This window comes from Ambystoma mexicanum, chromosome 1p, assembly GCF_040938575.1.
Source record: "Ambystoma mexicanum isolate Mex_15411 chromosome 1p, UKY_AmexF1_1, whole genome shotgun sequence".
NCBI classification, from domain to species: domain Eukaryota; kingdom Metazoa; phylum Chordata; class Amphibia; order Caudata; family Ambystomatidae; genus Ambystoma; species Ambystoma mexicanum.
In genome coordinates, this window is record NC_090921.1 from 1163810054 (window position 1) to 1163837171 (window position 27118).

General features: G+C 46.7%; 1 protein-coding gene across 1 annotated transcript in view; it reads left to right on the top strand.

The window, feature by feature from the left end:
• The first annotated feature begins 784 nt into the window (after positions 1-784).
• Positions 785-27118, top strand: part of LOC138450717 (reticulon-4 receptor-like) — a 61790-nt gene continuing 35456 nt past the window's right edge. The window contains exons 1-2 of the mRNA XM_069604856.1: positions 785-857; positions 19391-19543. Of these exons, the coding sequence (XP_069460957.1) occupies positions 836-857; positions 19391-19543 (175 nt within the window). The 5' untranslated portion in view covers positions 785-835. The remainder of the gene's footprint in view (positions 858-19390; positions 19544-27118) is intronic.

The following is a 27118-nucleotide window of genomic DNA, read 5'->3' on the forward strand; positions in this document are numbered from 1 at the left end:
AGTGTGGGAATTGGTGAGTGTATGGTGCTTTGGTGGCTGAGAGCGCATGTGAATGTGCGAGTGTGTGGAACATAGGTGCAAGTGTATGGTACATATGTGCGCGAGTGAATGGTTTGAGTAAATGAGCAAGGCAATGTTGTGTAAATGAGTGTGAGCGTGTATTTCTGCTGGGCCAACCGCAGATGAGGTGATTTTGGAGGGTGGGGGATGAGGGTAGGGGTGCAATAATGCCTTTTTTCTGGGCATCTATGATAAATAAAGCATGGCATGTGTTATTATATGGCGAGACTGCTTTATTGTGGCATGGCATTTCATTCTGGGCCTACTAAGCACACGCAGGCTACTATGGTGTGAGGCGCACCCAAAAATCTTGCACAAGGCACTGGGAGACCTGGGGCCAACACTGGACACGTACATGGCACTGCTCAAGTAAACCCACACTAATGTTGGCTCTACAGCACAGGCCAGGCACTGCTGTTGGAAACTAATAATTCCTGTGACAATATATCAGCATTGGCAGGACAGTGCTGCCCTAAGCTCACACACTGCCGAGATCCTGGCTGTCGAGTCTCGCCAGCACTACCTGTGAACACACAACACGCCTCTTCTTGCTAGCAGACAGCGTCTGAGCCTGGGATCAGTGGAAATTGCTCATAGTGTTTTGGACGCATGACAGAGCTTGCAAGAACTCGGTGTGGAGGGAGGAGCGCTGAACCAACTGGTAGTCGATTGGTTTAAAACGATTCAGCTGAATATAACCAGAAATTCAGGAGGGAGTCTTGACAGTTCTCCGACAGCAGGACCAGGAGCAGCTGCACTGACAGGACCGTCTACTATGGCACCAACTTTGGCACAAGGTAAAATGCCTGTACCTCGCCCTACCACTGTTTTCCCATCCCTCACAGGCTCTCTGGAACTCTATTTGTTTATTTATTTAGATTTATAAAGCGCCCAGCGGCCCAGAGGCATCATGGCGCTGTTACAGTATATTCACTTAGATACAATTTAAGACAGATACTTCAGAAGGCAGAATTACAGGTAAAAGATGTTGTGGAGGTGTTCTATGGTTCCAGAGGAACAACCTTAGAAACAATCAGGTACATTCTAGTTGAATAGCTTGGTTTTCGTTTCTTAGGCTGAGTGGGAGGGCGTTCCAAGCTTTTGGGGCTAGCACTTCAAAGCTGAGGCTGCCGGCTTTAGCTCTATTAAATGCCGGGACTGAAAGTAGGTGCGACTATTGGTCTCATTTTGGTCTGAGGACGGGCACCTGATGTATTCGTTCAGCTAGGTAGAATGGGGCGGTCTGAGAGAGGCATGTGTGTGATTGTGAGGGCCTTGAATATTGTGCGCTCTTTGACCGGGAGCCAATGGGCATCTTTTCTCGCCTGAGAGATGTGCTCCCTCCTAGGGATACTTAGGGCTGCTCTAAGGGCGTTGTTTTGCGTGGTTTGCAGTTTGTTGATTTTATTGGCAGAAGTGCCTACGAGTAGGATGTTACACTAGTCCAGCTTTGTGCCAATGGTAGCTCTTGTAATGTTGAAGTGGTTTTTTGGCAATAGGTCGGGTTTCACTGTTTTTTATGATTTTTGTCGTAAGGGCAGCAGATGATGAAATGGCGCTGACTTGTCTTTCCATTGATAAGGTGGAGTCCAAGTATACACCAAGGGTTTTTACTGCAGCAGAGACGGTAATAACAGTGTTCTCAATACTGAAAGAGCGATATTTGTTGTCTAGTTTTTTTAGTGACTCTTTGGGGCCTACCAGTAGGATTTCTGTTTTTTCCCCGTTTAGACATAGCCCATATGCTGCCATCCAGGCCTGGAAGCGAGCATATGTCTTCTGGAGAGTGTTGAGGTCCTGCTCATAGTCACCTGATAGCGGGAGAAGAATTTGTGTGTTGTCGGCATAGTTGGTAAAGGCAATGCCAAACTCTTCTAGGTCGTTAAACAGGGGAAGAGTGAAGAGCTTATAGAGAGTGGGGGCGGTGGAGGATCCTTGTTGGACTCCACACCCAATGGGGGATGGAGTGGCTGATGGCTGATCAGAAAAGACCCTCATGGCTCGGCCCTCCAGGAAGGATGTAATCCAGGTGGTTGCTTCTTGGGAAAAATGTGCAGTGTCTGGGAGATGTTTACACAGGATCTTGTGGTCTACCAGGTCAAAGGCAGCCGAGAGATCCAGGAGTAGGAGGAGTGAGGATTTACCCTTGTCCTTGGCTTCAAGTAGATGATTCTTAAGATCAAGCAGGGCTGATTCTGTGCCGTGATGAGGACGGAAGCCAGAATGTCTTTTGCTGAGGATGTCGTGTGCTTCGAAGTAGGACTGGATCGGCAGATAGGCAGCCTTGTCCAGAATTTTCAGCAAGAATGGAACGGTGGTGATTGGACGGTAGTTGTTGGCGGAGCCATGGTCAAGGGTAGGTTTCCTTAGCAGCGGCCGAACCCAGGCTTCTTTAATGGAGGGAGGGACGGTACTCGTAGCGAAGGCGGCATTAATAAAGGTAGCGACAAATTGGGCCAGAGCTGCCGCACAGTCTTTAACTAGACTAGCTGGGCATATGTCACCTTTACAGCGGGATGGTTTAATATGCTTCATGATCAGTAGGACTTCAGGTATTGTTACTTCCATAAATGTAAAGGGTTTAGGAGTGTTTATGCCATGTGAGCCACCTCAGGCTCGCAGGGTGGCAGAGGGCCTTGATATAGGTGAAGCGACCTAAGGCAAGTTGTCGAATTGTGTCTTGATTTCTTTCTGGAGTGTTTTAATTTTGTCTAACATGGCATGTTGAATGTTGTTGCACCATGTTTTGTTTTTCTCGTTTGGTTGTGTGGAGGTGGGATAGTCAGCTCATTATAAATGGCGAATAACTCTTTGGATTTGGAGTAACCTTTCTCAATTCTAGTGCTATAGGCAGACGCTTTGGCTGTGGAAATAGCTTTTTTGTATTGTTTCGCAACTGCCAAATAGGTATCTCGTGTAGACATGGAAGGGCTTGTTTGCCATGTGGTCACTGATGCCCGTTTGGCGGTTCGTATCTCTAGAAGTTCTTGAGTGAACCATGAGTTAGCATGAAGTATATGCTTGGCACTTTTCTTTTCCAATGGGGCTACAGCGTCTATTACCTCTTTAAGTGTGGCATTGTAGGGCTCTACTAGTTCTGTAGGGTTGTTTGATGTAGGAAGTACTAGAGCTGAGATTTCAAGGAGAGGGAGAATTCTGTCCATGGTGAGTAGTTTTTTAGACCTTGCAATAGTAGCTGGTACAGGTGGGCTATCAATACCTTCACTTCTTATTTTTGCCGGTATTAAGGGCCTGGACTTCTCCAAGCTTGAGGAGAGTACCAGTACCCAGTAACGTTACCGCTGTCCCATATTTCCTTCTGCCAGCTCGGTGTTCACATGTTCTGATGTGAAACTTCAAAGCAGGCAAGTACAGCAGCTCCCTCTGAAGTCTTGCTTTGTTCCTACAAAGCATTACAATAACTGGGGTGATTAGATTTTGATAGCCTAGGAAGGGAAGAACTAGAGGCCTTAAAGCAGGGGTGGATTGGGAACAAAAAGAGGCCCTGGAAATAATTTTCATTTTCCCGATATTACACATTTTCAGTAAGCCCAGCCATTTTCTTATGGGAAAATTTGTAAATAGCACACAAAAGAGGCCCAGGGTGCAGAGTCCTTCTGGGAAATCTCCAGAGTTCTCGATAGGCCAGTCCAACCCTACCTTTAAGAGGTGTATTCTGTGTGAAACAAAGACTCTAGCTGGAGACATTACGCTGCTTTGCACTTTCTTTCACTTTGAACACCATTTTGTATTTGTATTTTTGTATTTATTTTAATTTATATAGCGCCTTAATCCAAAGCGCTTTACAAGAGGAACACGTGAATACAACAAGCAACAGTTAACAATGAATCTAAACCAGAAAACGGTACAACAAACAATTTACATTTATGATGAGGCTTAGTACTAATAGAGGGACAGAAGGTAGGAGGAGAGGGTGGAGGTGGGTAGGTTGGTGAGAGAGGAAACAATTGGTGCTATGGGGAGAGTGGAAGAGATAGGATTTTAGAAAAGTGCGAAATAAGGGATAGGAGTTGATGTAGCGGACGAGAAGAGGAAGGCAGTTCCAGTGGAAAGGAGCAAGAAGTTGGAAGGAGCGGAAACGGAAGGGGGCACAGGGGGGAGGTGGAGTAGAGAGAAGGAAGAGATCTGCAGAACGGAGAGACCGAGAAGGAGTATAGAACGAGAGAAGGGAGGAGAGGTACAGAGGGGTAAGACCATAGAGGGCTTTGATGACTCGGCAGAGGAAGTTACATTTGAGCTGGGAGTGGAATGGGAGCCAGCCTAGTGAGTTAAGAGAAGAGGAGATGGAGTTCTGAGGTGAGAGGAAGCAGAGGGAGCGAATGGCAGAGTGGTAGACAGATTTGAGGGGGGAGAGATGAGAGGAGGGGAGTCCAAAGAGAAGAGTAAAGCAGTAGAAAAGTCTGGAGAAGAGGAGGGAGGAGATGAGGAGTTTAGTAGCTTGGAAGGTTAGGAAAGGACGAATTTTGCGGATGTTGTAGGGGTGGAAACGGCAAGATCTGGCAGTGAGGGAAATGTGATGAGAAAGAGAGAGGTGGGTGTCAATGTCCAGACCCAGGTTACGAGCATGAGGAGAGAAGGGGAGTTGGGAAGGAGGAAAAAGAATGCAAGGAGGAGGGCAGGGAGGAGGGAGAGTGCTGGCAGGGAAGAAAAGGAGTTCAGTTTTATCTGCATTGAGAGTAAGGAAGTGAGAAGACATCCAAGATTTAATAGCAGAGACGCAGGAAGAGAGTTTATGGTGGATGTCAGGAGAGAAGGAGGAGAAAGAGAGGAAGAGCTGAGTATCATCAGCATAGAAATGATGTGAGACATCAAAGGAGGGGATTAAAGGAGAAAGGAGGAAATATACAGCGAAAAGAGAAAGGGGCCAAGGACAGAACCTTGGTGAACTCCATGGTTGAGTGAAGAGATTGGGGAGGTGGAGCCACCCCAAGAAACTGAGACGGTGCGGTTAGAGAGATAGGAGGAGAACCAGTTAAGAACTGAGTCTTTATGGCCGAATGAGGAGAGAGTGGAAAGGAGTAGAGGATGGTCGACAGTGTCAAAGGCAGCATAGAGGTCCAGTAGGACCAGAATAGAGGAATGCTTACAGTAGCGAGCAGAGAGGAGCGAGTTGAGAACAGAGGTAAGAGCAGTTTCAGTAGAGTGAAGAGGGCGGAAACCAGATTGGGTAGGGGGGAGGAGAGAATGGTTAGAGATGAAGGTAGAGAGTTGAGAGTATAAATGCGTTCTAGGAGTTTAGAAAGGAAAGGTAGTAGAGAGATGGGACGATAGTTAGATGCAAGATGGGGATTAGCAGTAGGTTTTTTGAGAATGGGGATGATAGTCGCATGCTTAAAAGGAGTGGGGAAGGTGGAAGTGGAAAGAGAGATGCTGAAAAGGGATGTGATATAGGGAATGAAGAGGGGGTAGATTTCGGGGATGAGGGAGGTAGGTATGGGGTCAGAGGCAGAGGCAGTGGGGTGGGTTTTAGAAAGGAGGAGGGTAACTTCAGATTGAATGTTAGGGGTGAATGAGGACATGGAAGAGGGGGGAGGAGGAGGAGGAGAATAAGAAGGGGAGGAGAGTATAGTGTGTCGGAGATTAAGGACTTTGTTGGAAAAGAAGGTGGCAAGATCAGAAGCAGAGGGGGGTGAGGCAATGGAGTGATCGGGGGTAGGCAGAGAGAGAAGTCGAGTTAAGGTTTGGAAGATACGGCGAGGGTGAGAGGTCTGAGAGTGGAGAAGGTCGGAGAAGTAGGTACGTTTATCAGAGTTAAGACAAGAGTCATAGAGGGGGTGATAATAGAAGTAAGCAGTTTGGTTGGGGGTGGTAGGGTGTTTGATCCATGAACGTTCAAGGCGCCTAAGAAGGCGGCGCATGGAGGAAACATGAGATGATAGCCAGGGCTGAGCAGGTCGGCGAGAAGGGCGGAATGAGGAAAGAGGGTAAAGATGATCAAGAGTAGAGGAGAGGGAGGAAGTTAAGGTGGATGAGGCTTCCGTGGCTGAAAGAGAAGGGAAGTGGGAGAGAGAGGGGAGGGAAGAGGAGCAGGAAGAAAGAAAGAGAGAAGGGTTGAAGTTGCGTAGATCATGCCTGAGGAAGGGGGTGGAAGAAGAAGGGGAAGGAGGGGAGGGCGAGGGGGGGTGAGGGAGAAAGAGAGCAAGGAGTGGTCAGAAAGATAGTTAGGTAGAGAAGATATTGGAGATGCAGAGAAGGAGGAGGTAAAGATGAGGTCAATGGTAGAGCCTGATTGGTGAGTGGGAGGGGAGAGGAGAGAGAAGATGGGAGTCAAGGATGGATAGGAGAGGAAAGGAGGAAGGGTAAGTAGAGAGATGGAGATTGAAATTGCCAAGACCGAAATTGCAAGACACAGATCACAGCGAGGGCCGAGGCTGCAGAAGTCGAGGGAGTGATAGTCTGTGGTGGAGGAACTGCTTATTGAGGCTGAGGGAGCAGTCCACATGAGCGGTGGAGGCCACAGCAGTAGAGTCACTGAGGCTACAGAGGCTGCAGTCCCGGCTGGTCGCAGGAACAGATGTGAGCAGCTGACAGAGTGGCCCACAGGAGCAGCAGGAGCCGCTATCACAGAGGCTCTGAAGCCGAGGCGGCTGCAGCCGAAATAGGTCGCAGACACAGTAATAGGAGGTGAAGAAGAATCGGCCCCAGGAACAGTGCAGGCTGCAGCAGGAGAGGCGCTGAGGCTGTGGGGGCTGTGGTCCTAGGGTGGTCGCGGGTACTGGGGCAGAATGACAGAGCGGTCACTAGGAGCTGCAGGGGAAGCGACCGCAGAGACACTAACTCCGAGAGGGCAGTAGCTGAAAGAGGACACAGTGGTCACAAGAAGCAGCTTCAGGAACAGTACAGGCTACGGCAACAGAGGCATAGAGGTTGTGAGGGCTGTGGTGTCGGAAGTCAGCAGGTACTGGGACAGAGGATGACAGAGCAGTCCCAGGAGCAGCGGGGGCCGTGGTCACAGATTCAAAAGCTGTGAGTGCTGCAGCCGAAAGAGGACACTGATGACAAGCAGCACCCAGGAGCAGCGAGGGCCGTGGCCACAGATACAAAAGCTGTGGGGGCTGCTGCCGAAAGAGGACGCAGGTGACAAGCAGAACCCGGAGTAGTGGGGGCCACGGGAGCTAGAGGCACTGGAGACAGGTGGAGGAGGCCAAAGGAGCAGCAGGGGCAGCAGTAGCAGAGGCGGCAGACAAGGAACAGTAGTCAGTGGTAGTGGGCCGTGAGCAGCAAGGGCAGCAGTAGCTTTTAAAACCAATTTTCTTAAACTGTCAAAACGGGTTTAAAAACATACTCACTTTTGTAGGCCTTTACTGTGATCTTCCTCAGCAGGATGGGTAAAATAAAACTACAAGCCTACTTTTGCTCCGCATGTTTCTAAAATTATTCCTATCAGGTTAGTGTCTTACGTAATGTGTGTACTTTTAAATGCAGAGGAATTAAATATCATTTAATATTTTCAAACCCAAACCGTAACAAATAATTATATTAATTATAGATAGGAAGAAATGTGGCCAAGTCCTTAAATCGCTGACTCTGCTCAAATTCTGGTTTCACCACTTAAGCAAAATGTGTGATCCTGGGAAAATCATTTATTCCCACTGTGCCTTATATGCAAACATTGGGAGTCCAGAGAAAAGAAATCCTCCCTAACAGTGGGACAGATTTCAGGGGTCATTTTCCAATCTCCCAGATCAGTAAATGAAGAGTAAAAAACATGTATAAAAGATTTACACATGTTTTTTGCTTTTACCACATTTCTCACTCCAGGGCATTTTCAAGGTTTTCACTGGTTAGGGTGGGGTCCCAGAACAAAACTAACATTCCCACCACCCCATCCACTCCACCTTTCGAAAAGGAATGCACGTCCACCAGCATCTGATTCTTAGGATGGCGATATGCAATTGAATCCTATGGACTCTGCCAATTTTTAGCAACTGGTACAATATGGCGGATTCCATAGGAATGCATGGAAATGCCTCATACCATGCACATGCCATGCAACACGCGAAGCGCCACGCATTGTTTTTGCCCAGATGAACATACCTACCTATCTCTGCAGACTGTTCCTTATCAGTTTGCCACCCTTCTGGTCCTTCCGACCCCCTGCCCGCCTGTATAAGCACCTACGTGTGCTAGCCTTTGCCATTCGCTTCTCCCCGACTGCTCCTGCCCCCCTCCCGACTACCAGCCACACGCTCTGCAAACCACTCTGATCAGTTTACGCTGCCTCCCGTATCCAACCTACCTCTGCCCTCGGCACACTTAATCCCAGCGCAGGAACAAGCTGCAGCTGCTAAACTTGTCGCCTCTCCTTCCAAAAGAAACCTTTGCGCGGCGTACGTGCCAACAACACCCGGAGATAAGCGCATCTTGCCCGCCGACGTTCATTTATAACACTTGGACTGCCGTAGATTACTGTGCTCGACTGCCCCATTTCCCTTCCCATTGTTGCACACTGATTGTACCTCAGTACAAACACTGCATCTAATTTTTTTTTTTGATAATATAGTTTATTTGTAAACTTTTTCATCATTTCCCAGATTTCGTATGTAAGCTTAGTGCTTTAAAATGCAGTTATTGTTGTTTATTTTTTTTTTGTTTAGTTCGAGTATAGAGCTTTAAAAAAGAGCAATTGTGTAGATGTATTTGTTATTGTTGCCGCTACTGCATCTAATTGCACTATAGGTACCCCACTGTGAGTTGTGTGCACCCAACTGCCTTCTTGTACCTTGTTATTGTGCACAGTGTTGCCTTCATTATTGCGCCCCGCTTTACAATCACACCCTGCACCCATCCATACTATGTATTATGATTGTTGCCCCTAACCGCTCTACTTGCACCTCACTGTTATTCACCACGGTGACCAAAGTGTCTAATTGCTTAACTTATACCCTACTGTAATTGCTGTGATTAACTTCATGACCTTACTGTAAGGCAATTGCTGTGCTGAACTGCATTACCTTTACCTCGCTGTGGTCCTTGTGGTGCGGTCTACGCACAATGGTGTATCTGCTGATAATTGCCCCCGCCTAGCCCATCTAGCTGTGCCTACTTGTATTTCCGGGTATCACCAAGAACCTGCCAACATGATTTTATGTAGTCCACAAGTCTGCTCCACTGCATCTGAAAGCCTATCCATCTGCTGTATTGTGCTTTACATGAACACCCATAGCACTGTCCTGAAAATCATTTGGCTATTTGTGTGCTCTCTAACATGGATCTCAAACTGCCTAACTCAAAAGATGTTCCGCCTACGCACTTCCTTACACTGCTCTTCAGCGCCACTCTGGCCCCACATGCCAGGACACCAACAGCAGCCCACAACCTCACTCTCCCTTTACCCAATAACACACATAGTTCACATAGAACGCCAGAATGCCCTCAGCTCCTCACATGTCCCAGGCCTACTCACATAAGAAATCAACTGCTAGGAACCCGCTCTGGACACAGCACATCCTCTCACAAACTGAAGCCACCAAGCCAAACCCCCCGCCTACACCCAGACCTCGGCCGACTGTCCCGCCAACCGGCGACAAGGACATTACACCACCAAACCACATCCCAAAGAAATACACCACCGTAACCTCTCCCAACCAACTCCAAAGTGCTATTATTAATGCACGCTCCCTACCAGTGCATGCCATCGAGATCCACAACTTCATTTCAGACCTGGACCTTCATGTGCTCGCCATCACAGAAAGTTGGCTGCATGAAGCCCCTGGTCCCGCCATCTCTCTTGCCCTCCCACCTGGCTTCACCATCCTCCGCCAGGACAGAACCACCAACTAAGGATGGGGTGTTGCCCTCATCTTTTAGGAAGCCCTGGATGCCAGACAAATAAAATCTTCAGTAGCTGATAACTGTGATGCCTTATCCGTTAAACTATCCCTATCACCTAACAATACAATAAATCTCCATATCATCTACCGCACCCCTGGCCCACTGCTATACTTCCAGGGTAATCTCATACACCTTCTAGGAGATAATCTAAAAAATAATACTAGAGCACTCCTGCTAGGAGACTTCAACCTGGGTTTCAATGAAACAAACGAAAAGCAAGGCAAAGCCTTTGCCAAAGCACTTCTTGAAATGGGCTTTATCCAAAGAGTCACCGACCCAACACACACAAAAGATCGCATATTAGACTGGATTGCTGATCACAACTGCTCAGCAGACATCAGTTCTTTTTTTATATATTTTTATTGATTTTTAGTTACAACATATGTCAACTTCAAAAACGAACATACCCCCTACCTTCCTACCCCCATCCCCCTTCATCCCCAAGGACACAAGGGGGCTGTCACACGGCTATCAGTCATTTGCAATCAGCACAGGACTACAATTTTAGAACATATTCAGGATGCGAATGTTATGGGGGTACCACTGAAGCATATAGTCACTCTGTAAGTATTGGAGAACCGGGCCCCAGTCCAATTGAAAGTTCTCAGTGGCTCCCTGTAGTTTGCATGACATCCACTCCATAGTTACAAAGTGCCATATCTTTCTAAGCCACTGGAGTTGTGTAGGAGGCGTCTGTTGCTTCCAACCTTGGGCTATCACTAGCCATGATGCCGCTACCAGAACCATGATTACTTTCCGCTGGCGCTTAGTATGCGTTTTTTGTGTGGGGTCCCAAATGCCTGCCAGCCATATTCTGTCCCCAAGATTTTCTGATCCTTGGATCATTTTCCCGGCTTGAGCCTTGAACCTGTTCCAGAAGGTTGTTATTAGTGGGCAAGTCCTCCAGATATGTTTCCAATCTCCTTCCTGGAGACATCCTCGCCAGCATAGTCCATCTGTATTGGGGTACATTTCTTTCAATCTCTTTGGTGTTAGATGCCATTTGTCACAATCACACTAACTGGAAGGAAGAGAGATCGACACTCTTCCCCGAACCGCGGAAGCCGAATGAACTCGACCCTCCCACCGTGGTTGGCACAGGAGCCTGATTTAGGAAACAGGTCGCCACGTGGCAGCCAATGGGGGGAAGAGGGGTTAGGGAGAGGTTGTGGATAGGGAGGGGAAGTTAGGAACACCGGAAAGAGGGTAAGGAAACTCCTAATGTGGATGGGAATGGGGAAACACCAGGAAAAACCCTACTCTATCTCACATAGAATGAACAGAAATATCACCTGCACTATTAACATGTACCTGATTCCTGAATAGCACACCTTAGTACGTGTACTGTATCCTGCTCTGACATATCGTGCTCTTACAACACATAAGCAAGCAATATGACCACACATAAGGGAAAGCTTCCCAAAATTATTAGACAATACACATGGCCCTTCGGGCAGCGTTAGCAACATACAACATAAATGCATTTCTTTAGTTCATGGAACTAGTGAAATGTCGTTGTCCATATGCAGTACTTCCTACATTAACCCAACACAAGATTGGCAAAGTTCTTGTAACATACGAGTAACAAACACACTTTGGTTTTTCACACCGATTGAATTCAAAGAGATTAGGGTGTTACTTATCTTAGGTCTGGGGAGCCCGCGGGACTTCCCAGACAAATATTGAAATGGCGGTAAATCATTCCAAGCAGTTCAGAAATATATTGCCCCCACGCATCTCGTTTTGTCGCACGCGGACGCCTTCCTCCTGTTGCCGAACGCGGCCGCCTGCCTCCTGCTTCAAATCAACAATAAGCCACACCTGCCCACCGACGTTGCCTGCCTTTAAGCTGCCTTGATTCTTGATGCAGTACATCTGGCAAGGCGCGCATGGGCCAAACTACAAAATAACACAAAGGATGCTGGGAACTGTAGTTTCCTTTTTCCTTCCAGCAGATAATGTCTCAATAGGCGTATTTTAGCACTCCACGCCTGTGCCAACCCTGATTCCTGACACCATTGCAGCAGTACTTTTTGCCACATTTCCCTCAGGTGAATGGATCTTGTCAGTTTAATGACGTTTCGCCATATCTCTTCCCAGTGGGATCGCGGAAATTCCATCCCTAGTGTCGCCTCCCGCCTCTTCATGTATATCCACACAACCTCTTCCCCTTGCGAGTTCAGATGTGCGTATAGGTTGGATATCAATTTGCGCGTGTCTGGGTCTGTTATCATGAAGGTCTCAAATTTCGTGAGGTCTCTTGTTCCCGCCTCTTCATTGATCGGGGTGGATAACCAATGGCTCAGTTGGGCATATCTGTACCTCTCCGCCCTCGCCACTCCTAATTCGAGGACACAGTCTTCGAACGACCTAAGTGACCAGGCTTTGTATATATCACCAATCTTCGTACAGCCTGTCTGTTTCCAGGACATGAAGGCCTTCGGCTCCATCCCCGGTGGGAAGTCAGGGTTGTGAAAGAGCGGTGTGTACCGGGATGGGTGTGTTGTCAAGCTTCCCCTCGTTACTGCTGAGTCCCATGCATTGAGAGGAGCGCTCATTATCTCGCTTATTCTGGTATTTACATGTCTGTACTTTTTGTGGGACCATAGGAAATTCGAGAGCGGGCCCCCCACTACAGCTATGTCCTGCATTGTCTATTTGAGCTGTGGGGAGTCAGCCACCCATTCCCTGATCACCCGCAGTTGCGCCGCTTCATAATACCGCTTAAAATGTGGAAATGCCAGGCCCCCTTCATTCACTGCCGCTGTCATCGTGGCCATTGCCACTCTCTTTTTTCGTGTTGCCACACATATGCGGATATCATCTTGTTTAATGAATGAAAGAATGACCTGGGGAGCCTAATTGGGAGGGACTGGAAATAGTACAAGACTTTAGGGAGAATTGTCATCTTAACTGCTGAAATTCGCCCCCCACCACGAGGTTGACAGAGGCGTCCATCTTGTCAATAGGTTTTGCAAGTGGGTAAGTAGTTTCGGAAAGTTTGCTGTGCACAGTTGTGTTATTTTGGAGGTGATTTTAACTCCGAGGTAGGTTATACTATCCTGTGCTAGCTTCATTCCTTGTTTCTAGGCCAGGCTTACTACAGTCACAGGGTCGGCTGATGAATTCAGCACCTCTGACTTGCTTTTGTTTATTTTGAGGCCTGAGATGATTCCGAATTCCTCCTGTTCGCTCATGAGCATGGGTAAAGATCTGGTGGGGTCCGTTAGGGCCAACAACATGTCGTCGGCAAATGCCATGGTTTTGTGCTCCAGCACCCCCATCTGCACCCCCTTGATTAGATGCTGTTGTCGTATCCTCGCTAGGAGGGGTTCTAGGAACAGGGCATACAGAAGAGGGGACAGCGGGCACCCCTGCTTAGTGCCTCTCGTCTGCGCGACAGTTAGCAGACATCAGTTCTAATAACCCACGCCCATGGACCGATCATCACCTAAACCTACCTCACCTATGCCCTCTGCCATGGCCAGATCTTCACATCTCCTCACCAAAGATAGGCTTGTGCCATTTCTAGAGGCCCCAGCCCTAAGACCCCCCTTCTCCAACAACCCGTTGGAACTGGTACAACTCTACAACACCACTCTTAAAGAAGCAATAGAAGCTATTGCCCCATTAGAGAGAAAAAGAGCCAAAACCAATAAACATGCCAACTCATGGTTTACCCAAGAGCTAAGTGATCTAAGGTCCACTAAGCACTCGGCTTTCACAAAAAGGCAATCTTGTCCAACTGACTCCACACTACAGGCCTATAGAACCATTGCCAAACAATACAAAAATCCATCACGCTAGCAAAATCCTCAGCCTACAATGTCAGAATCTCTAACTCCAAATCTGAGTCAAAAGAGCTGTTTGCAATATTCAGGGAATTGCCCGTATCGCCAACTAACACTCAAAAAACAGTGAAAAATGACACATAGTGCAATAATATTCAAACTGTCATGCTCAACAAAATTAACACCCACCAGAATAAAATGAACTCCCAAATCAACGCCTTGCCCAAAGCTACGATGCCCTTGGCGCCAATCGTCACGCAGGTTAACAAGAACATAGAGCCCTTTGCGTTCAGAGAAGTGACTGAAGTCATGACTATTATGAAACATATTAAGCCTTCTCTGTGTAAAGGAGATATCTGTCCAGCCAACCTCATAAAAGAGTGTGCAGACTCACTAGCCCTTTTTTTTACAGCATTCATCAATGCATCCTTCGCCTCAGGTTCCGTCCCTCCCTCCCTTAAGGATTCATGGGTTAGACCTCTGCTAAAATAAACTTACCTTGACCCTGACTCACCCAGTAATTAGAGGCCCATTACGACTGCGCCTTTCTTACTAAAACTTCTAGATAAAGCTGCATACTTGCAAATCCAGAACTATCTAGAAACCAACAATATCCTGGTGAAAAGGTAATCCGGATTCCGTCCACCTCATGGTACTGAGTCAGCATTACTTGACCTTAAGAACCAATGACAGGAAACAATGGACAAAGGCAAGCCTGCGCTGCTCCTTCTCCGTGACCTGTCTGCAGTGTTCGATCTAGTGGACCATAAGATCCTCTGCAGACACCTCAGAGAAGCCGGTCATTTTTCCTAGGAAGCCACAGCCTGTATCACCTCCTTCTTTGATGGAAGGGCCATGAGAGTTTTCTCGGATCAGGCCTGTGCTGTCCCGTCCCCCATCCACCTCAGAGTCGCACAGGGCTCATATACCTCACCTACACTCTACAACATTTTCACCTTACCCTCTTCAATGATTTAGATGAGCATGGCATAGCATTTACAAACTATGCTGACGATACTCAAGTCATTCTCCCCCTCACCAGCTCCTATAAACAAGATCAGCCACCCTCAGTGAAACCTATGCCCTCATCCAGGCCTGGATGGCAGCCAACGGTCTGTGTCTTAATGGAGACAAAACAGAAATCCTACAGGTAGACTCGACAGTCAATACAGGTCCTTCAGCATTGAGGATACCGTAATCACGGCCTCTGCTGCGGTCAAAACTCTGGGTGTATACCTTGACGCCACCCTCTCAATGAAACATCAAGTCAGCGCCATCTCCTCATCAGCTGCACTCATTAAAGCAGTCAAACCATACCTCTCTTCAAAAAACTGCCTTACCATTGCCCGAGCCACTATCTGTGCAAAGCTGGACTACTGTAACATACTGTTCCTAGGCACCTCATCGAAAAACCTGAATAAACTGCTAATCACCCAAAACAATGCCCTTAGAGCGGCACTAAGCATTCCTAGGAGGGAGCACATCTCCCAAGCCAGACGAAACATCCACTGGCTCCCAGTTATAATAATAATAATAATAACAATTTGGCATTTATGTCAAAGCGAGCGCTCTACTCGGTGTGCCACTTGACCGGCTTAAAGAGCGTATTCTCTTCAAGACCCTCACTATCACCCATAGATGCTTATCCTACTCTGCACCCCTGTATCTGTCCGAAATAATTCACTGGGAAAACTCACTTAGACCGAAGCGGCCCCAATACCCACACCAGCTCACGGTCCCTACTTTTAAGAGAGCCAAAGTAAGAGGAGCGAGCTTTCCTGTGCTAGCTCCCAAAATTGGAATGCTCTGCCACTTCCTATCAGGAAGGAAACCTCCCTCACGGCTGTCCGCAAAGCACTGAAAAACCAAGCTGTTCAACTAGGAAAGTAGTTCAGGCAGTTCCAATGTAACCTCTGGAACGTACCATTCCTTATCGTCTCAATGTCTGTAAATGTCTCAGCCCTGTCTTTATTCTGTACCATACTGTTATCTCTGTATGTACCTAAGTGAATCCTGCATGAATCTTCTGTAACAGCGCCACGATGTGTCAGGGCCATTGCACGCTTTATAAATTCAAATAATATATATATATATATATATATATATATATATATATATATATATATATATATATATATATATATATATAGCAGGATGCATTTACGAGTGCACTACGAAGTTCAAAGAATGCATTGAATGAAACACGGGGTTCGTCTGAATAACCATGCATTTGCATTTTGTGGTGCAATTGGGGAGAGGGGGGCCCTAACAAGCCTGCCAACTTTTTCCCATCACAATATTGGTGCCAAAACAGGAAAGAATCAGTCTGTGATTGATGGACATCCTTGAGAGGTGACTGTATTAGGCTGTTAGAATCAAATTTAAAGTGAATTACTTAAAAGTACACCATTATACTGAACTTTTGGTTAGAATCACTGATTGTAAGGTTTCATTGTGCCAGGGTCTCAAGTCCCAAGTTCAGAGAAAAGTGACTAACAATGAGAGAAACGGTGAACATAAGATTGGAGTGGGGGTAAGTGGAGAGAGAGAGAGAGAGAGAGAGAGGGAGAGAGAGAGACTAACAGAAAGTGATGCAAATAGATACTGAGACACAAAGAGAAAGACACATAAAAAGTGAGAAAAATAGAGAATTAAGCGATTTGGCGGGCGACGGCGTGAATTTTATAGAACTGTGTTGGGTAAACCCAGCAAGGCCCCGGCAAGAGAACTTTTTGCACCTTCTGTGCCCCGGGCATTTAAAGCCTAGATTGGCGAGTACCTGCATTTCTTTTGCTCCATTTGCATCACTGATCAAGTACAAGTTATCTGCCTCTACACACTCCCCCCTACATTCATCACAGGTGCTCTGTGCCTATATGCAGCGGCTGTGACCTCTCTTTATTTCACTCTGCATCTTAATGACTTTCCTGGGCCCTAGGAGCCCCTCCTCTTCCTCCCTTCTTCCCGTGCAGTCCCCTTTCCCTTTCATCCTTAAGGTCGTCCTCTGTCATTTCACCTGCAACACCCTCGATCAGCGACTCTGTGTCCCTCCTCTTGTACCTTCAACTCATGCTCTCAGGTCCTCCAGTCACCCCGTCTCTCTATGTCTCCCTTGTTCCCTCTTCTTCTCAAATCCTCCTACCTATAGATTCATGGCAGGCTTTGCTCCTCCCACTCTCATGCCGTCTGTCCCTCGAGTAAGCTCATGTTCTCTGTGTGTCTTTGGCTTGTAGTCATTTTCCCGCCATTTATCATACTCTCTTTCCCTCTTTCTCCGTCTGAAAGTAAAGCGCGCAATGTGGAGTTACCCGAATACAGCAGCAGAATATTTTAAAATCTTACCTGCAAATTCATTCACAGCAGAAAAGCAACGACGGTTTTTAGTCCAAAGCGCAGTCAGCCCAAACTTGCTTTCTCAGCTGCTTGGCCCTGGTGGTGTTACTTTACCCACCAGGTTGTCGGGCACTATGAATGACCAAAGGTTCATAGAGCACGGCGAGGCTCCAAGAACAAAATGACCCATCGGTCCCACAAGCTGCAAAAGTGCACAGTTCCACTATATGCTTTGCTACTCTGCGCAGACCTGCCCTGAGAGTTCTCAATGCAGCCAGCCAAAGGGCCCGGGGCTGCCCTCTAGGCACACAGAAGCAGAAACGCCGTGCCCCTGAAGAGACCTGGGAGCCTCTCCTCTGCGACCTCCTCACACTCCTCCATGCTTCACCTTGCTTACTGCATGCATGCATGCTCCCCCTTGCTTTTTGCATGCATGATGCGCCCTGTTTAAGGCATGCATGCTCACCTTTGCTTATGGCATATATATTAGCCACTATTTCCTTTTCCTCTGCACGCGTCTCCTTGCTAATGGTGCATAGACTCCTCCTTTCTTATGGGATATCTGCTCCTCCTTGCTTTTGGCATACACGTTTTCCCTTGCTTTTGGTGTGCATACTGCTCGTTGCTTATAGTGTAGATGCTCCTCCTTGCTTATGGTGCATATGTGTCGTCTTGCTTATGATGCACGGCTCCTCCTTGCTTATGGTGCACAGGCTCATCTTTGCTGTTGTGGCATACCTGCTCCTCCTTGCTTATGGTGTACATGCTCCTCCTTGCTTTTGGCATATACGTTTTCACTTGCTTTTGGTGTGCATACTGCTCGTTGCTTATAGTGTAGATGCTCCTCCTTGCTCATGGTGCATATGTGTCATCTTGCTTTTGGTGTACATGCTCCTCCTTGCTTACGATGCACAGGCTCCTCCTTGCTTATGGTGCACATGCTGCTCCTTGCCTATGGTGCATAGGCTCATCTTTGCTGTTGTGGCATACCTGCTCCTCCTTGCTTATGGTGCATCGACCCCTCCTTGCTTTTAGCATACATGCTTTTACTTGCTTTTGGTGTACATACTGCTCGTTGCTTACAGTATAGATGCTCCTTCTTGCTCATGGTGCATATGTGTCCCCTTGCTTTTGGTATACATGCTCCTCCTTGCTTATGATGCACAGGCTCCTCTTTGCTTATGGTGCACATGCTCCTCCTTGCTTATGGTGCACAGGCTCCTCCTTGCTTATGGTGTGCATGCTCCTCCTTGCTTATGGTGCATCAACCCCCTCCGTGCATTTGGCATACACGTTTTTACTTGCTTTTGGTGTGCACACTGCACGTTGCTTACAGTGTAGATGCTCCTCCTTGCTCATGGTGCATATGTGTCCCTTTGCTTTTGATGTACATGCTCATCCTTGCTTATGATGCACAGACTCCCCTTTGCTTATGGTACACATGCTCCTCCTTGCTTTTGGCGTACATGCTCCTCTTTGCTTTTGGTATACAGGTTTTTCTATGCTTTTGGTTACTCAGGAACCTCCTGGAAGGCCGAACAGGGTATTTTGCTCCCAAGGAATCCATGGTTGAAATCAAACCCTCAGTTAAATGTGCCCATATTTCCTTTCAGCTTTCCCACCTGGCGACTGGGGTTCAGGGGAGTGAATGGAAGTGCTTTGTATGCTGTGTTTTCTTGGGCATGGTTCCTACATGCCTTTGCTCAACATGGCACTGGAAGGCTCAGCAGTCTGGCCATGGCAAACCATAGACAAGCTTGGTGTTCTTAAGCACTTTGCACACATAGGGTTTTGGTAACCATGCCATGAATAAATGAGGACATTTGAGGGTTTCTTGCTTGCTTTTTCGGGGATCTGTTGCAACATTGTCAAATGTAGTATTTCTGCCATACCACCCCTCCCAAATGTTGTTGGGGGCCCTAGGAAAGTAAGTAGAAGGGATTTGTCGCCTGTGTTTTCTTGGGCGTGGCTTCAACATGCCCCAGCTCACTATGCAGTGAGTACATTCCAGACATACAACCTGGCACAGCAAATGCCTCTTCTCCAGCTCCCTCTCCTTTCAGCGCTGCACTCCATAGAATACAGTTGAGTCCCATGATACAATACATTCGGTCCAATTGTACACATAGCACTTCCAGCGTTTCATTCACATGCCTTCCTTCGCACCTTATCTATCCCTCTGTGTCATTCCAACTATCTACCCGACTTTGATGGGCAAAAGCGCTTTGACACCATGAAGTATGTCAGTAGGCGCTATAAAAATGCAAGATAACATATAGTGCATGTGGCTGGTGGCCATCAGAAGTATTTCCACGTCTTTAAGATCTATTCATGTTTTTATTTGGTTTCAGCGGCCCTCTCCTCCATTCTCCTGCTCTCCGTCCAGGTCTGGGGGCTCCAGTGCCCAGAAAGCTGCAGCTGCTTTCCAGTAGGAAGCAAGAAGGTGTTTACCGACTGTTGGGCTTCCACCGGGGAGCCGAGCAAAATCACTGCCATCCCAAAAGGTAATGCTAGTGGTATTTTCTGGGGGACAGGTGGATGGAGCGCAGTGGAGACCACACACCTTTGGGCTAGTGCTACCTTTCTCAATTCATGTGCTTCCCATCAAGTGTATGTCTACCTTGCATTGGTGTGTGATGCCCAATGGCATTCTTTACCATCTCTGCCATCATTTCCCCCATGCCGATGTCACTGTAAGTCCAGAAAAGTGGGCCACAGTCTTTAGTCAAACAAGCAGAAACATACAATCCAAAATTGGAGGCTAAATTTGAGATATAGAACTAGGATCATCGGTCCAGACCTCTATTGTTTTTCATCCGGGCCATCAGACTTGCCCCTTTTGCTGACTTTTAGTGCCTTAACGGCCCAATGTCTGATAATCTTCCAGATTTAAATCCCTATCTGACCGGGTCTCCTGGACTAATAGAACTAATATTTAATCAAATTTGTCCAATTGTTCTTTTAAATTCCAAATCCTCACAATTTAATATCACCACTGCACCATTCCAAGACACCAGGATTACTACATCAACCTCTCTTCTATTCTACCCACCTCCCTCCCCCCAGGTGTTTGTCCTAAGTATTCACCAATGGGGTATTCACAATCCCTGTGTATACTTTAGATCTGCCTACTGTGAGGGATCAAGAGTAAGACTCAGACACAGTAACACGTTTTGTAATGAATAAAGTTTTTTATTATGAAAATAAAGAGGGGTTGGTGAAATCCTACCTATCCCTAACTCTAAAAGGGGTATCCCTGCCTCAACAATACTAAGGAACGTCTGTGTCAGGATGTCTAAAGCAGGATGTATCCAAAATCCTAAACTGACCCTCACACACTTAACTCAATATAATGGGCCTCATTACAAGTTTGGCAGTAGCCTTGCAGGTAAAACCGGAAGGCTGCTGCCAAACCTGCAAATTTATCCGGCCCCTGCCAAGGGGGAAATACAGGGCCATTACAACCCTGGCGGAACCTGTATTTCCCCATTGCCTGGGGCCGGCAACCTTTACTCCCCATTCCCATTTGAGCTCCATAGGACTGAATGGGAATGGTGCCGGTGCATCCGACATGCTCTGCTTGTGGGTGCCGGACCGCCCGCCAGGTCCGACCTGGCAGATGAAAAGGAACCTGCGAGCATAACTTGTAGTTTGCCGGTCCTGTAACTATGGTACCAGCAAGCTTACCAGTACCGTAGTTACCAGACCGGCAAGCTTGTAATGAGGCCCAATGTCTCTTGGCTGAACACCTGCAGCTTCCTTCCAAAGTTTCAAACATAAAGTCTCCAAGGTGAATAAATAGATAAAGTTCCACCAGAGAAGGGACCTTCCCTTCCCCTAGTGTACTTTTGATTATCCTCAATGTCACTTTTGGATATTTCTACAACCCCAAGGAGAATGGCTCTTCCCTCAAGTTTTCACCGATTCTACAACACTTTGCAGTTCTTTCTCTGGACCCCTGATGTCCTTTTCAGAAAGGGGTATTGTTCTTCCCCATTGGTCCATAATTAAAAAAGGGGGGGATTTCGTCCCCTGTTTTCTCTGCACTTTCTGGGAGTCTGTGCCCTGTTTCGCCACTCCCTGGTTTACTTTCCTGCCAGGGGTTTATTTTGCTACTTGGGTGTGGGTTCCAGACTGGCTCAGTGTCTGGTTTACTCTCCTGCAAGGGCTTTTTGAACCCTCTCAATATTCAAGTGCAAATCTCAGGCTCACACTCTTCATTAACATTCATCCGCTTCTGTATCCAGGTAATTATATCCTTCATATGTTGGCCCACCGACCCTTCTCCAACTGTGTTAAAAGTCCCAGCTCCCTTGTGTGGGTTTTTGCTCTTTACTAACGGTATGCGGCATCCGCCCTGAAAGCGCCCCGGTATCCCAATCTCCTTCTCTGGGCTTACCAATCTTCTCTGGCAGCTTCGGTATCCCTCGAGACTCACCATTTCATCTGCTGTCCGTCTGTTGCCTGGGAGCATGTCTCGTCGGCTTCTTGGTTCCCGCATGTACTTCTCCTTCAGTCAGAAGCTCTTGTTGCTCGGGATGGCAGCGCGGCGAACACTCGGAGGTGTGTTCCTTGGGCGTCGTCTTCTCCAGCTTCTTCGCTCCGGTCTGCAGCTCGCTTTGCTACTATGTCCAAACCAGCGTCAGGAGGGCTGACTCTGTCATTCTGTTCAGGTGTTCCATATTTAAATGTCCCGGCAGCAGTAAAAGGGTAAGTTCACTCAACATTTTTATAGTACCAAAAGATGGGCCATAATCAAAAATATACATAAAACATATTTTTAAAGAAAGTTAATATGTACAATTTTGAGCAAATGAGGACCAAAGATTTTACATGAGGGTATCCATTTTGTGATTTGAAGCAGCTTCCTTTGTTCATGTTAAGCTCTGCTCTTGCGGCAATAGTGAAGCAAAAGCCCCATACTGGGAGCTTTTGCTTACTGCTGCCAGAGAGCAGGGCTTAACAAGAAGATGGGAGGCTGCCTCAGTAATTGCCTTCACTTTAATTTTACGTTTTCTGTGCTCCCCAAGCCCAGGGATGCCAGCGAAGTATTCATAATTGCCTGGACTTTCCTACAACGAAGCCACTGCAATCATAAATACAACAACGTTGTACTTATAATTGCTGTGGTTTTCTTTTGAAATCTCACAGGCTCCCCAAGCTCCCCCGGGCTCAAGAAAACCACAGCAATCATAAATACAACGTGGTTGTATTTAAAATTGCCATGGTTTTCTTTTTAAGTCTTTCAGGCTCCCCCAGGGAGCTCTGGAGACATAAAAAGAAAACCACAGCAATTAGAAACACAACAGCACTGTATTTATGATTGCAGTGGCTTTCGTTTCAAGTCTCCTGGGCCGGGGGAGCCTGGGAGACTCAAAGCGAAAATAACAGCAATTATAAATACAACCGCGCTGTATGTATGACTGCTGTGGTTTTCTTTTTAAGTCTCCTGGGCTCTCCCTGCTCGGGGGAGCTCGGGAGACTTAAAAAGAAAATCACGGCAATCATAAATACAACAGTGTTGTATTTATAGTTGCCTGGACTACCACTTTACCTTTAGTTTAGTTTATTTATCTGTAGAGCGCAACTGAGGCCGGAGGCATCTGGGCGCTATTCATACATTATAAGATCAAGCAGACAGAAAGGAGTACAGCATATAGGTGAAATACAGAAATATTTACAGTTATACATCAGTCAACAGTATGATACATCATATAATGAATACATCAGTAGACAGTAGAGAGTGGGCAAAGTTATAAATATAAAATTACACATGTACATCGGATGGTAATTACATGCAATAGGCATAGCTGTTTCTGCGACAAGTTAAAGGTCTTGCTCATGAAGCCAGGTTTTGACCTTATCCCGGAAGAAGAGGAATGATGGTTCCTCTCTCAGTGAGACTGGGAGTGCATTCCATTTCTTAGCTGCGAGGACTGGGAAGCTGGCCCCTCCTGCCCATTGTTGTTTAAAGCGTGGAATGGTGATGCAGTGCGATTGGGCTGATCTAGTGGGCCGTGTAGTCAATTGTCTGGAAATAGTCTTGGAGAGGTATATGGGAACTTCATTAGCTAAACACTTTTGAGTGAGGCACAGTGTTTTGGTGTCAATTCTTTGCTTAATATTAAGCCATTTGATAGCGGCATTATTTTGCATAACTTACATTTTGTTGAGGTTATGTTGAGAAGTGCCCAGATAAAGTGCATTGCAATAATCGAGCTTGGATAGCACTAGTGCTCTGGTTATTGTGATGCAGTTGGATGCTGTGATGAGCTTGCAGGTATGTGCTGTGGCCGACGTCAAGGCGTTAGTTTGTCTCCTGTAGGCGCCTACTACCTTTTTTGTATTTTTGAAAGGAACTTGGGGTTGGTCACCCTAAGTTACCTGGGGGCAACCAGACGTAGACTCCCTGCTCACTGTGCTCAGAGAGGCACAGCTTCACCTCACTGATGAGGCCCAACAAGGCTGAAACACGTGTATGGGGTTGCTATTGGTACTCTTGTTCAGAGGGGAATTGTCATAGCATTTCGGTGCTGGTCTGTCCATGTCGGAGGGACAAAGACTGATATGCAAATGAATATTTCCCATCTGTGACAGGTACAGTGAGCAAAAAGCAGATGGCTGCCAACTCTCAAAGTGGTTAAAAACCACTGAACAGGTTATCATGCCGTGTTCTTTCGAGAGAGGGACGCCTGCTCCCTTTTTTGTATTTTTGAAAGGAACTTGGGGTTGGTCATCCTAAGTTACCTTGGGGCAACCAGACGTGGATTCCCTGCTCACTGTGCTCAGATAGGCACAGCTTCACCTCACTGATGAGGCCCAACAAGGCTGAAACACGTGTATGGGGTTGCTGTTGGTACTCTTGTTCAGATGGGAATTGTCATAGCATTTTGGTGCTGGACTGCCCATGTGGGCGGGACAAAGACTGATATGTAAATTAATATTTCCCATCTGTGAAAGGTACAGTGAGCAAAAAGCAGATGGCTGCGAACTCTCAAAGTGGTTAAAAACCACTGAACGGGTTATCATGCCGTGTTCTTTCGAGAGAGGGGCGCATGCTACCTTTTTTGTGTTATTTTGTCTCTTTAGCGTTAGTGTGGAATCAATGTATATTCCTATTGTTTTCACAGTGTTGGCAACTTTAATTACGCTTCCATCAATATTGAAGGAGTCAATATTGCTCCCAGTTTGTTCAGGTTGGCTGAGGATCCTTGGAGAAGCAGCTCCGTCTTCTCATCATTAAGGCAGAGTCCATGCTTCGCCATCCATGCTTGTATAATGAGGTAAATGTCATTGAGGGTCTTATTGTCTACAATGTGATCGCCAGTGATAGGGATGAGTATCTAGGTGTCATCCGCATAGTTTGTGTATGTAACTCCTAGATAGGCAAGTTTATCAAAAAGGGGCATTGTGAACACATTGTAGAGAGTAGGGGACACACATGACCCTTGAGGAACCCCACATGTAACTGGTGTAGGTATGGCAGAGGCTGAGGGTGCAAAGACTCCCATGGATCTGTTGTTAAGGAAGGACTTAATCCAAGTATTTTCTTGGTCCGAGAAGTGTGCCGCAGATGAGAGGTGTTTAAATAAGATATTATGGTCCACCAGGTCTAATTCCGCTGATAGATCAAGTAAAAGAAGCAGGGCTAGTTTACCCTTGTTTTTCAGTGACTGGATTTGAGTCTTAAGGTCAATGAGTGCTGTTTCTGTCCCATGTCTGGGTCAAAAACCAGATTGTTAGATTCAAGCTGTCGCTATAACTGCAGATGGGCTGAATGGTCCAGTATTTTTAGCAAGAATGGAACCGTTGCGATAGGTCTGTAATTTGAAGGGTTGTTCGGGTCTAGTGATTGGTTTCTTTAGCAATGGGAGTACCCAAGTGTTTTTTAGGTTATTGGGTACAATACTAGATTTGTATGAGGCGTTGATGACGGAAGTAATGAAGGGGGCCAGTTCTTTCGCAGCCTACTTGATGAGTGGGGATGGACAAGTGTCTCCCTGATAGTTGGAATGTTTGAGTTTCAAAATGATATTTTCAACCTCTTTAATAGTGAAGAGAAACCCTATAGTCGAATGATATGTATAATATGTTCGGCAGAAGCCAATCGCATCATGTGACAAACATTGCAATCCTAGAATCGTTAATGTAACCAAAGAGCGTCCATTTTGTGAAATGTCGGCCATTTGGTTTTTCTCTAACTGTTAAAACGCTTTGCAGATGTATTCTATGTTTTAGACTCACACACCGTGTGAGACCACGGCTTGAACACTGAAATACTAACACAGACAGGAATGTCAAACTGTGCAGAAATACATTGTTTTTCTCTCTCAATAAGTCCTTGAAGTCGAGCAGAAGCCGCATCTAATCAGTACTCCAGGTGCCAGTTTGTCTTGCAAGCGCTGTTGTAAAAGGCAGTTAAACAAGAATTATTCTCTCCTAGCAGTGCTCCTTCGCGGAGAGTGGTATTTTCTGCTTCAGAACTATTTGACCCTTAGCTCATGAGCCGAAACTCACAGATAACGTAGTAAGGAATGTTTCCCTGCTAGGAACACGATATCCTTGCCGAGCCAGAGCTCCATGTTCCTCATAACAGAAAACTGTATATGCTGCCTTTGCTAAAATAACTATGTTTAGGCTGAATGAAGACTTGTCATAACGTGTCATAATTGTCAATCACTGAACCCTAGCCTGTATGACATGTGTGAGGGTGGGTCGAATTGCCTTAACAAAGGATATGCCTAATGTATATATATATTGCTGCTTGAGCGCTGTTCGCTCTCTCTTGCATCTCACGGTGTTTGGGAACACATGTCATGAGGCGGTGAGACCCAGTCGGCCGACTGAGAAACCTTTGAAATAAACCAGACTTGTTTGGAAAACAAACATTGCATCTGACGTGTCATTTTAGTATATGGTTATTATTCCTTAGTTTCCATATGCAGTCTTTATGGCCTCCCACTAATTCTCCATCGTATACATTGAAGTTGAAGGAAGACAAAAACAAGTTGACGACGAAGCCGTCGAACTGGGATCGGAAGGTGTTCGGGGCACCCCTGTAGAAGCGATGAGAGACTCCTCCGCAGATCTGTACACAGCCAATCCCTGATTGACGAGCAGCGCCCAGAGAGCATCGAAGCGAGGGTCCTGGAACGAGGCAGATGGAGCCAGACACAAAGTCACGACGATTCTTGGTTGCATCTGTATACAGGCGAATTGCGTCCTGAATGACGAATTGGTTGATCAGGTGAGTCGTGCCCCGATTCTTAAACGTCCTGATATTGGTAGAGAGTTGCACTTGCAAGTTCAAACGCCCAGGGTAAGAAAAGGGTAAGAATTAACCATGCCTGGGAAATTGTCTTAATGTTTAGTGAGTGTATTTTCACTGCGGTAGACATTCTTTGGAAACTGGCCAGGTCGTGCCACCCTAAGGGTCGCCGGCACATGAAATGTATATCAAGTATGGTATAGGGGCAATAGTGTTTAATGCGATTTGGCATAGGCAGACCAGACGTGTATCAGACCTTCAGTGGCCTAATAATGGGAGCTTTGAATTAGCACGCATAGAACACCTAGTATCAGTATTGCTACGCAAAAAGGCCCGACCTGCAGCGTTCAATGTTGTAAGAGACTGGAGGAAGGAAGCTAATCTCCATTTGAGAAGTAGGGAGAAACACGCGCGCAGACATAAAACAAATGTAGAGAAAGCATGTCAGCATCAGCAGACAGAAGCCCTTAGGAACATGGACAGGGCTTTCCAATTAGATGTACAGAAAATATATCCCCAGCAAGATTTGCATACATCAGATGAACTAATAAACAAAATATTAAATGAGCGAAGAAATGAACAGCAAAGTACTGACCAAGTTGCACCTCCTCCTTATGTACCTCCCATTCCCGTTATTCCATCTGCACCCGTAGAAAGCAGTTCCTCTCCCCCTGTGCCTGTGACATCATTTCCTCCACCGCCTTCAAAGCATGAGTTAGGCACTTTAGCAGGCAGTTCGACAGAGATGCGGCCTGCGCAAGGAAGTATTAGACAGACTCGTAGCATGATTAGCAAAGGAACGGAAGAAGAA